The sequence below is a fragment of the Cygnus olor genome, chromosome 14 (genome assembly GCF_009769625.2).
Source record: "Cygnus olor isolate bCygOlo1 chromosome 14, bCygOlo1.pri.v2, whole genome shotgun sequence".
NCBI lineage: Eukaryota > Metazoa > Chordata > Aves > Anseriformes > Anatidae > Cygnus > Cygnus olor.
This window is the reverse complement of record NC_049182.1, coordinates 5,963,082-5,976,090: the sequence shown is the minus strand read 5'-3', so window position 1 is coordinate 5,976,090 and position 13,009 is coordinate 5,963,082. Positions and strand designations below refer to the sequence as shown.

The following is a 13,009-nucleotide window of genomic DNA, read 5'->3' as shown; positions in this document are numbered from 1 at the left end:
TCCTGCTGTTTTGGGAACGGGGACGGTGCCGGGAAATGGCTCTGCCTAGCTATTCCCAGCAGGGACCCAGCAGGCACGTCCTTATCCCTTGGGAAAAGCCTGGCAAAGAGCCCTGTGCGCAGCACATCCCCGCTGCCTGCCCCCCATATGAGCCAGCTCTCGGACACTGATCATCTCAGCCCGGGGGGCAGCCTGGCCCCCAGCGGGGGCTCTGAGCCATGGCCAGGACAGGGATCCCCACTGAGTGCCCCTAAGCAGGGTGCCTCCAGCCTGGATCTCTCCTTGTGCCCTCTGCCACCACCAGGTGAGCTCTCCAAACACGTTTTCCACTTTGGATTTCCACCAGTGGGCAGCAAGCACAAAGATACCAGGAGATAAGCGGCGATGTCCCCGGCTGGGGAGTCACCAGCTGTGCCCTTTGTGCGCGCCTTCGCCCAGCAAGACGGAGGGGATGACACTGCCTTGCAAACAAGCCGGCCCCAGATCTCAGCTGTGTTGTCTTTGTGGGAAGGGCTTTTTGATCCTGGAAAGAAAAAAGAAGGACATCTTTGCAGGGAAATGTTCTCTTTCAGGATGGATTGTGCATTTTCTCTTTTTTTTTTTTGCTTGGATCAGACTAAAGCACATGCCCAAGGCAGACACTGGGACAAGAACCGATAGCTCAGAAGACAATTTCCATCCAAAGAGTCTATGCACCTTGTTATAAAGGTGAAACAAATTGCAGAAAATCCCTGTGCGGACAGACTATGATGTTGTGTCTATCAAGAGATCCTCAGAGAATTTATTTGGGCTCGTAAAAGTGTGAGGGACCTAAAGTGGACACATTAACCTGCTCCCCGTGGGCACTCAGCCCCAGGGTGCAGCATGTCGGACACAATGGGATGGACGAGGAGGAGATGGGAGATTCTAGGTGAGACAGGCAGGTGCCAAAGGCTGGGCTCACCCCTCTGCATGGCCACAGAGCAGCTCCATGCCCCTCAGTAGACAAATGCCCCCATCCAGCCCCCACCAGCCCCATGTCCCCAACACCCTGCGCCAGGACAGCCCAGTTGTAGGGTATCTTTTATTCCCTTTTCCCCAAAAAAATCAACAACCACTATCACAGATCCCTCCCGTCATAGGATGCTCTCACCCGGGAGCATCGTGGGGAGGGTTAAAGTGGCCAAGGGCACACGTAGGAGGTCCGAGGGCCCGGATGGGGGCTTTGGGGCCGGGGGGGCAATCCCAACACAGCCGGGGCAGGAGGTCCAGAGGGAATACGCGGAGTCAGTTCAGCACAGGCCTTCTTTAATAAAAACATGAGTCAGCTGCTGGCGTGGGCAGCGGATTTTCTAAACATCCCCTCATATCCTGAGAAAGGAAAAAAAAAAAAAAAAAAGAAAAGAAAACGGGAGGGGGGCCTAGAGAAAAAATAAATAAATAAATAAAAAGAAGAAGAAAAAGAAAACAGGGAAAAAGGCCAGAATTGAAAGCAGACACAGGGAGAGGGAGAGCAGCTCCCTTCCCTCTGGTTTAAGGAGGCGAGAGCCGGGCTGGTCCCGGCTGCTTTTGTTTCCGCTAGCTGGGCCCTGCTGCTCCCCTGCTCGGCTGCCTGCGGCCAGCCTCCCCTCTCTGCAGCCTCTTGGCCTTCTTCTCCTTTTTTTATTTTTATTTTTATTTTTTTCATCCCTCCTCATCGCGCCGCTCTGCTGGGCTTTAATCGAAAGTTTGGCTCAGCAAAGGGTCCTGCAGAGGGTGGAGGGAGGAAGTCGCAGGGACTCCGCTGGAGAGGGAGCCTCCTGCTCCTCCTCCTCCTCCTCCTCCTCCTCCTCCTCCTCCTCCTCCTCCTCCTCGCCAGGGCTCATTTATTTATACACGCACACACACACGCGTGCACACCCCTCTGCTCTGGGCTTTTCTGCACACCGGGGATCGAAGTGGCCGAGCCCCCCCGGGTGGGCTGGGGGCTGCGATGCGCTAAGGGAACAGCCCCGGGGGCTTGGCCACAGCCCAGCCCTGGCACAGCTTTCCCTTCCCTTTCTATTTTCTTTCCTTTCCCTCCTCCCCCTACTTCGTTTCTTCCCTTCCCTCTCTTTCTCCTTTAAGTGGAAGAGCCTTGCCAGCTGGGGAAGGCTGGGAGGGCAGCGGGAGCCTCGGCAGGCAGCAGATAAAGGGCGCGGAGGAGGAGGGAAAGGAATTCGGGAACCAGCGCCGGCGGACACGCAGCACCAGCAGTTCCCCAGTGGGACCCCACGCAAGGTAAGCCCCGGCGCTGGAGGTGGTGTGGGGCACGGGCCCCAAGCAGCCCGAGGAGGGGCTTTGCTGCCCTGCTATAATTTTGGGGGCTGGTACCCCAAAATGTCCTGCCAGCCCTGGAGAGGTCAGGGTTCGGGGAGGGCGGCTGAGCGTGGTGGCATCCCATGGGAAAAGCCACTCTTGGTGAGCCCCTGGGGACCCTGCTGCTATGACAGGACCCAGGGGACCTCTGCTTCTCCCTTGGGAGTCCCAGTCCCTCCCTGCACCGTGCTGGGCTGGGGGCTGCCCTGGTGTCCCCTCCCAGCCCGGCTGCTGTCACGGGCTGTTCCCTGTCCCCAGCAAGGCGTCCCGCAGAGGCATCTGTCACGGGATGCCCGCAGCCTCCAGGCTGCAGGGCCTGACTCTGCCCCATCCAGCACCCCGCTGGTGCCATGGGGAGGCTGGGACAGGGCAGTGCTGGGGCAGGAGGCTCCCTGCTGATCTCCACCTGGGCGCAGGGTTGGTTTGCAGCGGGGGGACGGGGGTCCTGACTGCGTGTGGCGGTGCTTGGGGCAGCGCTGAGGCTCGGGCTTCACCCCAGGGCTCTTGCTGACAGCTTCGAGGCAGAGCAGCGTCAGAGCATCCAAACACAGCCGGGGGTATCGCCTCTTCAGTCCCTGCTCTGGGTGGCCCTCCTGCCCCCAGGGGCCTGGCACGGGGAGGGACATCTGCAAGCCCCACTCAGCGCCCCAGCTGTCAGCTGGGTATGAACCCGTGGGGCACGGATATGGGCAACCACTCTGCTGGCCCACGGGCTTCTGATGGATGTAGCTGGTCTGGAGCAAAGCTGTGCTGGAACTGGAGCTGGGGACAGGGGTCTGTGTGTCCTGCAAGGCAGTGATAGTCACACCAGGACTTTTTGGGGGTGTTGTGGGAAGAGGACACCCTGCTCCTGCACTCACCTGCCATATTGAAATACCAAAAGGCTGTACACGATCTCGGGAGCTAACAGCCCAGCAGCCTGTGCTGTGGGAATGGATCCGGGGGCTACGCCGGACACAAAGCAGATTGCAGAGGGGGAAACCTGCAGTGCTTCCCGTGGGATGTGCTGGGAGGAGCGGGGCTGGTGGCGGAGCCAGCACGGAGTGGTGCCTGGGGATGCTCGCGGGGAGGAAGGTTTGGGGAAGCACAGCGGGTGCTCGGGAACCCAGAAAAGGATGTGGAGGGCTGAAAGAGGAGGTGAAGGAGGAGGTGATGGGGTTGGCTGGTCATTGGGTGTTGGGGTGGCAGCGTGAGGTCTTCGTGCACAGGGAAAGGCTGGTGCTTAGGGGGTGTGAGGGCAGGCTGCCGGTGAGCTGGGTGCCTTCAGCCCTGCAGGGTTCAGGGTTGGGGTGAGGGGGATGTGGGCACTGCCGTATGGATGCTCTCCTTCAGAGTTGTATGGGTCTGTGACAGGGCTCCCACAGTGCTCAGTACAACTCCGTTATGAGGAGAACAGCATCGTGACATTCTCCAGGGCTCGGGTGAGAAGAAACTGTCTCAGTGAGCACGGAGGTCAGGAAAGGCTCTCCAGCAGCAGGCACCGTGCCGAAGCAGGGCGGTGTTTGGAGGGTCAGGCCCTGGCGCTCAGCATCTTCCCGGGATGCAGCAGCAAAGGGCAGGGAGCGGAGGGGCAGCGGTGGCTGAATCCCGTGGGACTGCAGCCACCGGCACCTTTGGCCCAGAGCTGGAGGGCGCTGGGGACCGCGGGCTGGATGCGTCCTGTCGCTGCAAGGGAGGACAGGGCTAGGCACTTCTTGGAGTTTGTTTGTTTGTGCTCTAACCGGGGAGAAGAAATCCCCTGGAGGGGAGTGTATAGACCGGGTATTGTTCTCTGAGAGGCTGGAATGGCTCCAGGAGGCTCCTTCCGCTCTGCCAGGCAGATTGGACGTAACGAGACTTGTTTTAGGGGTTGCCTAATTAGCCAAGCGCACCTCTGCCCTGCTCTGCCCCCCCCGGGGACGCCTCTTCCTGGAAGCACTGCCCTTCCCCAGGCCAGACGCAGTGGGACAGGGACGGGGACACGTGCCAGGGATGTGCAGAGGGACACTGGGACGGGACACGTGCGGAGCAAGGGGGTCCCACGGGTCTGTCCCCTTCCCTACCAGGGCACAGGGGATGCTGCCAGTGATGTCCTGGCCCTCAAACCCTGGTTTCTTTCCGCTTTTGGGGCACAGGCTGTGGCACAACTTGCCAATATTTCACCCTTCCTCCACGCTACCACCGACCTGCAGGGCCAGAGGACTGTGGCGTGGAGAGCCCACGTGGGCAGGAGCTCGGGAAAGCTGCCATGGAGAGGCTGCTGCCAGCAAGCGGGAGTCGTGTGGTGCGGGTGGTGCACGTCCTCCTGCATCCTTGGTGGGACTTGTCCTCCCCAGGGCACACCTGCAGGCTGCGGGGGCACATCCTCATCCCTCCAGGTCTCCTCTGGCACCCACACGGGGCTTGATGAGAGTGGGGTTGGTGAGCAGGGAAGGTTTGGAGAGGGCTGGCTTGTCAGCAGGGCACCGCATTGGTGTCACCCCCCAGGCTGCTAACCAGAGGGAGCAGGAGGAGCCCTCTCCTGCTAAGGACAGGGACTTCTCAGCACATCACCAAGGCCTGTACAGGGGACGAGGCTCTGGATGGAGCCAGGCAATGGGCAAGGCGCAGGTCCCCATCCTGCTCTGCCCTCCGCCTTCCCCCTCCTGGCCCGGCTGCCATGCAAAAGAGGCTGTGACTGAAATCTTAATGCTACCGAGACACAGCAATTGGCACCAATTAAATTGCTACATTCATGTTTGAATTGCTTTAACTGGCGAGACACACTGTCTTATTTATACAAAAAAATATGTTTGCTTGTGGGTTTGTCTGAACTGGGGCCAGCAGAAAATAAACCATTTCAAGCTCCGCTCTCTGAAAGCGCATTCTCCACTCGCACGCTGGAAGTCACCTCGGTTTCGGTGTTTGCCGAGCAAAGGGCTGCAGAACAGAAACCCCGCTCTCCTTAGGGCCGGGCACTCCTGGCACCTCGAGAGGGTCCCTCCATGGCTGCCAAGTTTCTCTCTCCAGCCTGGGAGCGGTTTGGGAGAATATGGTCTGATTTGGGAAGGCGAATTCTGGCAGGCGTAGGACTTGGTGACGATTTTAGAGCTATGCTCGGGGAGGGCACGGGGTGCAGGCAGCCGCCAGCCTCCACGGGGCTTGGGGGGGGTGCTTGTAGAGCATCAGTGCAGAGAGAAGCTGTTTTTTTTCCCCATGACAAGGGGAGAGGAACCTTTGGGGTTGTAAAGGAGCCTGCGTGCAGGGCAGGGCAGGGAGGACAGCAAGCAAGGCTCGTGCTGCTTGGCCAGAGCACGTAGGAAGAGGTTTTCCAGGAGGGAGGCGTTGCTCTTGTATCCCTCAGGGGATGTGCTTGGCTCTCTGCCCCCATCAGCCACCCCAGAGAGCCCTGTTGCTGCCCCCAGGTTGTTATAAGGACGTGGGGGTCAGGCCCCCATTGGGGTGCAGTTGCCCCCCTGCTTGCAGCACGGCGTGGCCACACTGCGGAGCTGGTGGCTTCATCCCCGGTTTGCAGCAGGGAGAGGGGACACGCAGAGCCGGGTGTGGGACAGGGGGTGCCAGCGGCTGTCCTGGCACTGGGTGCCACCACCCCGCTCCTCCAGCCCACGGGTGGGCTTGGGGAGGAGGGTGCAGGATCAGCCCCCAGCACCTGCAGCAGCAAGTCTGGGTCAGGCTCCGTCCCCTCGCGTGCACCGCTGCCGTTTGCTCGCCGTGTCCCGCTCCCCGTCCCATTCCTCCCTGACCGCAGAGCTGGCGTGTGGCTAATCCCGGCCACGAGAGCCTAAGGCCCCAGAACAAAGCGATTAAGCGCGGGTCCCTCGCAGGCAGCCGAGAAGAGAAGGGCCGATGCATCCTCACGGATTACATCCTCCTGCTCCGCGTCTCACGGACATTTTCCAGCGAGGATCGTGTTCGCTGGGACGTGGGGCTGGGGATGCAGCCACACACCGGCTGCTCCTGGAGCTTTGCTGGGGGGCAGAGGAGAGGAAGATAGCTCCTTCTCTATTCTCGCCCCTTGATTAGTGGTTAATTAGAGCCACCCAGGACCTCTGGCCCCAGCCCTATTCCTGCTGCAGCAGCCACCCTCGCGCGGTGGCTGTGAGTGGTGATGGGGAGTCCAACATGGTGCTGGGGGCTGTTTTCCTCCCCACAGCACTTGAGCAAACGACTTTTCTTTAATTGCTGTGGAAAGGGAGTGAGGAAAGCCCTGGGGTGCCCTCATCCCTGCATTCCCCCAGCCCCTCTCCGCTCCGCTGCAGCTGGAAGAAGCTTTAGGTGAGAGGATGGGGACACCGAGGTCCCCGAGGGACCCCCAGCCAGGGGACAGAGGGGACGGATTGTTCTTCGAGGTGCTGCTGCCAGCCAGCCCCAGCTGGAGCTGCCTTTTCCTGGGGTCAGCAGCAAAGTGCTGCCAGGAGCTGTGTGGGTGCTGGCCCGTGGTTTGCGTGCCCTCCACCCACGCTCATTACTCACATTGCTCACACGCTCGCGAAGCAGCGTGCTGCTGGCCCCCTGAAGGGTCTTCGCTGCCAGGGGTGATGAGAAGTTGGAGGATGACCACGGGCAGCCCCGCTGGGCTCTGCCGCATCCTTCAGAGCAGCCTGGTGGAGAAAGGTGACAAAAAAGAACAAAACGCTCCCAAGGGGCCCATTCACACCCTCGGTGGGGAGTCACTGCGCTGCAGGGGGTGAGATCCAGGGCTGAGCAGAGCCCCTTTGCCCACATCCAGCTCGAGCATCCCAAGTTGTGCGATGCCACAGCTCGGTCAGGGTGACCAAGGGGCAGGATGTGGCCAGGGCAAGGAGCAGGCAGCCAGGCACCTCCAGCCAGCACCCATCCCTCCTTCCCAGCCCCAGGTGAGACCCAGCCCCCTTGTTCTCCCCCCCCCAGGGTTTTCCCACAGCCCGGGCAGGGCTCGCAGGCTCCCAGGAGCAGCCCCGTACCCGGCCTTTCTTCCGCAAGTGGAAGCGATGTAGCATGTGCAGCCGAAAGGGCCACGAATACCAACACTCGGGGCTGGGGGATTATTTATAACGCTGGCCCTGCTCCAAACAGATGTTTCGTTTTATTTTGAACTTGCGCTAAATAGGTCACTCATTTCCTCTGTCTCCCATGGGCTTAAACCAGAGGGGGAAAGCGGGGGGACCAGGGGTGAGAGCGCAGGGCTCGCCGTGCTCCCACGTCTCCCCGTGCCGGTTCCTCCGCACGGAGGGCTCGTGACGCAGTTGTATGGTGATGGAGGTTTGCTGGACCACCTGGATGGGGTGGGAAGGACGATGGCCCCAGCTGAAATGGGGCTGCACGGGGTTGGTGCCGTGGCCTGAGCCCTTCTGAAGGCTCCTGACCCCACTGGTGCTGAGTCACGCCGCCAGGTCACCCCCTGCAGCCCCCACATGGCTTGGCAGCATGGTGCTGGCTTTTGGCTGTCCGACAGATGCTGTCAGAGCTGCCCAGGGCAGATGAGGCTGCTGGGCTCACCCCTGCACGGTTCTCATCTGCAGCCTCACCACCACGTGTGTCTTCTCCAGGTGCCACCAGAGCTGGAGACTGGTGGCTGTCATTTTAATCCCTAATTCACAGCCAGCAGAGCCAGAAAAACTGCTCGGAGAGCTCAGGTATTCACAACGCTCTCCACAAGTGTGGCTGAGGGACAGGGTCTCCAAAATCCTCCTTGTAGATGAATGCAAGAAGCCCCCAGGCCCAGGCACGGTGCAACAGGTACCCAGGTTTCTGAGCATCCCTTGGTCTCACCAGCACATGGGTGAAGTGTCAGGACCCCTTTGGCACTGGCAGATGGCCGTGCAATGAGGTTTTGGCCCCAGGGATGGCCTGTGGGACCCCGGGGACTCCCCAGCCCCCCTGGTTTCAGCTTTCCAACCCCTGCATTTTATCATCAGCTGTTTACGGGGCTGGCCGACAGGCTCCCCATGTGTGCACGCCGCCTAATTCCAGCCATGTGCTGGGAAAAAGAAAAAGGGCTCTGTGATGATAATCTGGCCTGTGAGTAAACGTGGTGTCATGGGAGCCGAGGGACCCCAGAGGAGAGATGTTGCAACTCCGGCCGGTTCCAGCCAAGGAAAAAAAAAAAAAAAAGAAAGCTTGGTTTTATTTAGATTAAAGGGTGGGAAAGAAGCAGTCGCTGAGGCAGGGGGGAGGGTGGCAGAGGGAAACAGGGCAAGCCGAGGAGTTTCAGTGCTGGACAAGCAAAGCTGGGCTCTCAGGGGCTGCCAGCCTTTACCTGGGGAGCTCTTTGCCTTCCAAAATGAGGATGGGGCCCCCCAGGCCAGGAGGAGCCCCCGCAAGCCAGCTGTGCATGGCATTGATCATGGGATCCATGCGGAGCTTTCTTATTGCGCATGGGCACCCGTGATCTCACTTAATGACTCAGATGCATTTAGACAAAGAAGAAACGAAGGATATTTGACTTCCCGCTAATTCACACCAGATGTCCTTCGCCTGCTTGGCAGGACCGTGGGGCCAGCGAGCGTGGTGGGAGCACCGGGAACTGCAGCCCGGCTGGAAATGGAAAGCCAGAGGAAGAGCGAGGGCAGCACGATTTGCAGAGAGGGGGCCACGCAGCCCCATTTCCAGCAGGGAGAACATCCCCTTGCTGGTGATGGGCTGCAGGGGGCTGAGCCCCTCCGAGGAGCAGCGGGGCTGCTCTGCACCTCATGGGCACCCAGAGCCTTCCCCTTCCCCACACACAGCTTCTCAGGCTGGTTCCCAGCTCCCGCAGCTCTGGGGGTGCTCGCAGGGCCCCCGTACTGGTTCTCTGAATGTTTGGGGGAGACGCGAGAAACGTGGTCAAGACATGTTAAGGTGGTGGGCAGAGAATCATGATGGTCTCCTTGGCACTGATGCCCACCGGTGTTGATCTCCCATGGTTTAAGGATGTTGTAGGGCTAGAAAAGGACCCGTCCCACATGGTCAGTGCCTGGGGACGGGCAGTGCCACGCGATGCTCATGCCAGCGGTGGCTGCTACACGCACTGAGATGCTCTGCTGGGGCACCGCACACATCCTGGGGGCAGAGGGACAGGGGCTCGAAGGTGTGGCAGGGCATGCCAAGAAAGGTTCCTGCCTTGTTACCCCAGAATGTTCAAGATGGAGCCCACACAGCATATTTTGGGCGTTAGCAAAGGCATATTTGCTTAGTAACATCCTTGAACAAGTCATAGGCCTGGAGCAGGGAAAATGGGAATAAATCAGTAGGTTTGGTGAGGCGTAAGGGCCTTAGCAGGGTGCTGTGATGGGGAAGAGTGGCAGAGATGGCCAAAGGAATGGTCCTGCCTGGGCTGGGGGGGGGACCTCCCCCAGCAGAAGCTGGATGCAGCACTTGTACTTCCTCACACCCAACAGTCCAGGCCTCGCCCTGTCCGGCTGCAGAAACTCCAGGCCAAGTCCATCATCCCTTGGCCACGAGCAGGAGGGAAGGCAGAGGAGAAAGCCGAGCTCTCATCCCATTTTGGAGGCAGGGAAACTGGCGCATGCTGCTGTAGAGAAGCCACAAAATCATGAGACCAGCAATCATGAGACTTGAGCTCTGTGGCCATGGCCGTGCCGTTTGACCGCTCCGCTCCCACCCTCCAGCCCATGTCCTGCTCCGTGGGAGCACGGCACCATCCGGGGAGCCCCATGCTGCGAAAGTGCGAGGCCAGAGGTGTGCAAATGTGCTTCCAGCGGGTGCTCTGGCAGCCTCCGTGGTGCTTGTCCCTGGGACACATTCCTGTCCCCAGCACTGGGACCCCCAGCGCTGGCTCAGCCCCAGCCTCGCCCACAGCTCTGCCCCTCTCCAGGGGCTTGGTGCGGAGGAGGCAATTCCAGACGAGAGATTAGGGCAGACAGCAGGGCTTTATCTCCAGGCGGGGAAGGTGCCGGTGTCTGCGCCTTGTCTGGACTCCGGGAGCCCCTCGGTGCTGGGCGCAGCACGGGGGCGAGCAGAGCCACGGGGCCGCATTGCCTGGGCAGCCTGTCCTGCCTCCAGCCACCCGACCGCCCTCCCCTCTCCAGCCAAATTCCTCTCTTAGAATAACAAACAGGCAGCTCAAATGAAAACGGACGGCTTGCCCTCATGTCACAGTGCTGGAGAGGGGCAGAGGGAGGGTCTGTGCCTGCTCCTGGGGACCTCCGCGGGGAGGAGAGGATGGCGAGGGGATGGGGACCTCGGAGGCAGGTTGCCAGTGCCACCAGGGCTGTGCCAAGGGCCTGGGAGGTAGCGCTGCAGGTGTCCAGCAAGGACCTTGCCCACGGCATGTCCCATGGCTTGAAGACGTGCAGCTGATGGTCCTTGGGAAGGGTGTAGGAATCTGGGGGGTCCATGGGGCTGTTTTCACCCATAGGGTTGGAGGAGACGATCTGAGGCAGCTGAGCACCACGTAGGTGATGGTGTTTGGGCCCGTGGGTGCGATTACGTCTGTGTGCCTGGTTTTGGCGCCTCCGGCTTGTCTGGCACACATAGGGTGCATCTCGTTGCTCCTGCTGAGCACAAAAGCTGAGGCTGAGGAGGGAAACAAGTGCTCTCGAGGCTGGCAGTGTCGGGGTGCGTTTACCTCCCTTGTGAAATGCCTGTTTGCGCACATGTGAGCACAGGTCTGTGTGACAAGGAGAGAAAGAAAGGTCTGGCCGGCTGCTAGGCAGGCTCTGCACGCTTTCTGCGGGACGGGCTGAGCCTCTCACCCGGCCAGAGCAGACAAACAAGGGAGAGGTCGCTGCTATTTGCGAGACGTTGCCACCCTCCTGCTCTGCTCGGGAAGCATCTCCAAGAGAAAAGCTTTTCTGCAAAAACCAGCGGTTTTATTAAAACCATCTACAAATGCCGGGGAAGCAGCCAGAGGCAGCAGGCAGGGGCTGCGGGGCTCTCGGTGCTTGTTGTAATGCTTCGGAGTGGGGTGAGACCTCTCCACGGGGGCAGAGGGAGCCTACAGCAGGGCCAGTGGCCACAACCAAGGCACTGGACCGGATCCAAGCACGAGCTTGGGAAGACCTCAGCCGCGGGCAGGCAGCGATTTGGGGGGTGGACGCAGCCTGGCTCATGCATGCAGGCAGGGAGGGCTGAAAGGAGACGGTGCCAGTTGTTCTTACAACCTTGACCATTGAGTAATGGATGAATGACATATCTCTGTCAAGGAGAACTGGGAAACAAAGCTAATTGTTCTTGTGGCAGTGCCTTGGGGCACCAGGGAGATTAGGTTGTCTGTCCTCCTGGCCTCTCCTGCAGGTCAGTGCTCTGCAAGGGTGGGCGCAGAGCTCCATTCGTTTACAGCCTGAATTTCTCCTCAGTCCTTTTATCCCATCTGCCCCCAGCTCCTTCCCATAAGTGCTCTCATCTCCTCCAGCAAACACAGAATTGAGGACTCACGGAGGGGTTTTATGGAGAGGGAAGCTGCTGAGTAAGCTGGAGACCTGCGAGCGTTTGCTGGTAGTTCGGGCTTTTTTTTTTCCTTTTTCTTTTTTTGAGCCAAAACAAGAGAATAATAAAAACATCTGACAAGTGCACGTCATTTAAGAACCATTTCCTCCCAGCATCGACCAGACAGAGACACCACTTCAGGGCCAGGAGGCAGCAGAGCCACTCGGTAAGGGATGGTGCCTGGGGCCGGGTCAAAGCCCCGATTGCCACCAGCCCTGGGCATGAAGCTCCCAGGAGCTTCACCTCGGGGTCTGCCTTGGGAGCAGGTCCAAGATGCCCATTTTCCCAGGTTCAGGAGCACTGAACCCCGGCTTTGGCTCTGGGGTCCCCACTGCTCGCCCCGAGGGTCAGCTTGCCCGCAGCTGGCCCAGTCTCAGCACGCCCTGAGCCCAGCCCGTCACCCCATAACATCAGGGACAGACCCCAGTGCTCCTAGCAGCCTCTTCTGGGCTGCTGGTTGGCACCAGGGAGGGTTTGACATGCTCTGTGGAAAGGACTTTGGGAGAAATGTCGATAAAAGGGACTTCTGGATGAAAATATTCCCTTAAAATACATATTTGGAAAAGTGAAATACGAGAGATATTTATTTTATTTATTTATTTTTTTCTTTGGTCTTGTTTTGTTTTGTTGAAAGAAGCTGAAAATGTGGGAGGACGGCAGGGGGGATCTGTTTTCTAGCAAGCTTTATCTCCCTGGGACTGAGGGGAAGAAAGGCAAGCGGCCGAGCAGAGGGAGGCAGAGAGGCAGGGCTGTGCAGCGGGGGAGCGGCGTTTCAAGTGACGCTGAGCAAGGGCTGACACCACCCCGACAGCCTCCAGCTCAAGCCCTGTTTGCTGGCAGGGAATGCTTTATATCCACTCCCTCAGTAGACCCAGGGCAAGCGGAACTGGGTCACCACAAGGAAGGAAAGGCTGAAAACTGGGGAGAGAGACGGGGGTGGAAAGGGGACCCTGGCCCCACAGTGCTGCGCTCATCCTGTATTGGTCTTGGCAGGATTCGGCCGCCAGGCCGTGGAGCCCACCATGCTGTGCCCCTCTCTGAAGGCTCTGCTGCGGCTCCTCATCCTCACCGGTGAGTGGTGCGGCTGGGGAGGTGTGTGCAGGATTGGGCCCTGCCTGGGGATGCTGCCCTGGGATGCTCCCAGTGCTGGGGTGATGAGGAGGAGATGGGTTATGGCACGGGGAGGCATGGAGGTGCACAGCATGCACACCCTAAGGACCTGCATCGACTGGCTCCTGCTGACCCAGTCCTACAGAGGGGTGGACACCTAACCCTAACTTGACCCTAACCCTAACCCCGACCCTGA

The 13,009-nt window shown here is 59.6% G+C and overlaps 1 protein-coding gene across 1 annotated transcript in view; it reads left to right on the top strand.

Annotated features, from left to right (window-relative positions):
* Window positions 1-1,448: 1,448 nt before the first annotated feature.
* Window positions 1,449-13,009, top strand: part of PDGFRB (platelet derived growth factor receptor beta) — a 29,090-nt gene continuing 17,529 nt past the window's right edge. Inside the window, exons 1-2 of the mRNA XM_040573350.1 lie at window positions 1,449-2,238; window positions 12,697-12,774. Coding sequence (XP_040429284.1) covers window positions 12,726-12,774 — 49 coding nt within the window. The 5' untranslated portion in view covers window positions 1,449-2,238; window positions 12,697-12,725. The remainder of the gene's footprint in view (window positions 2,239-12,696; window positions 12,775-13,009) is intronic.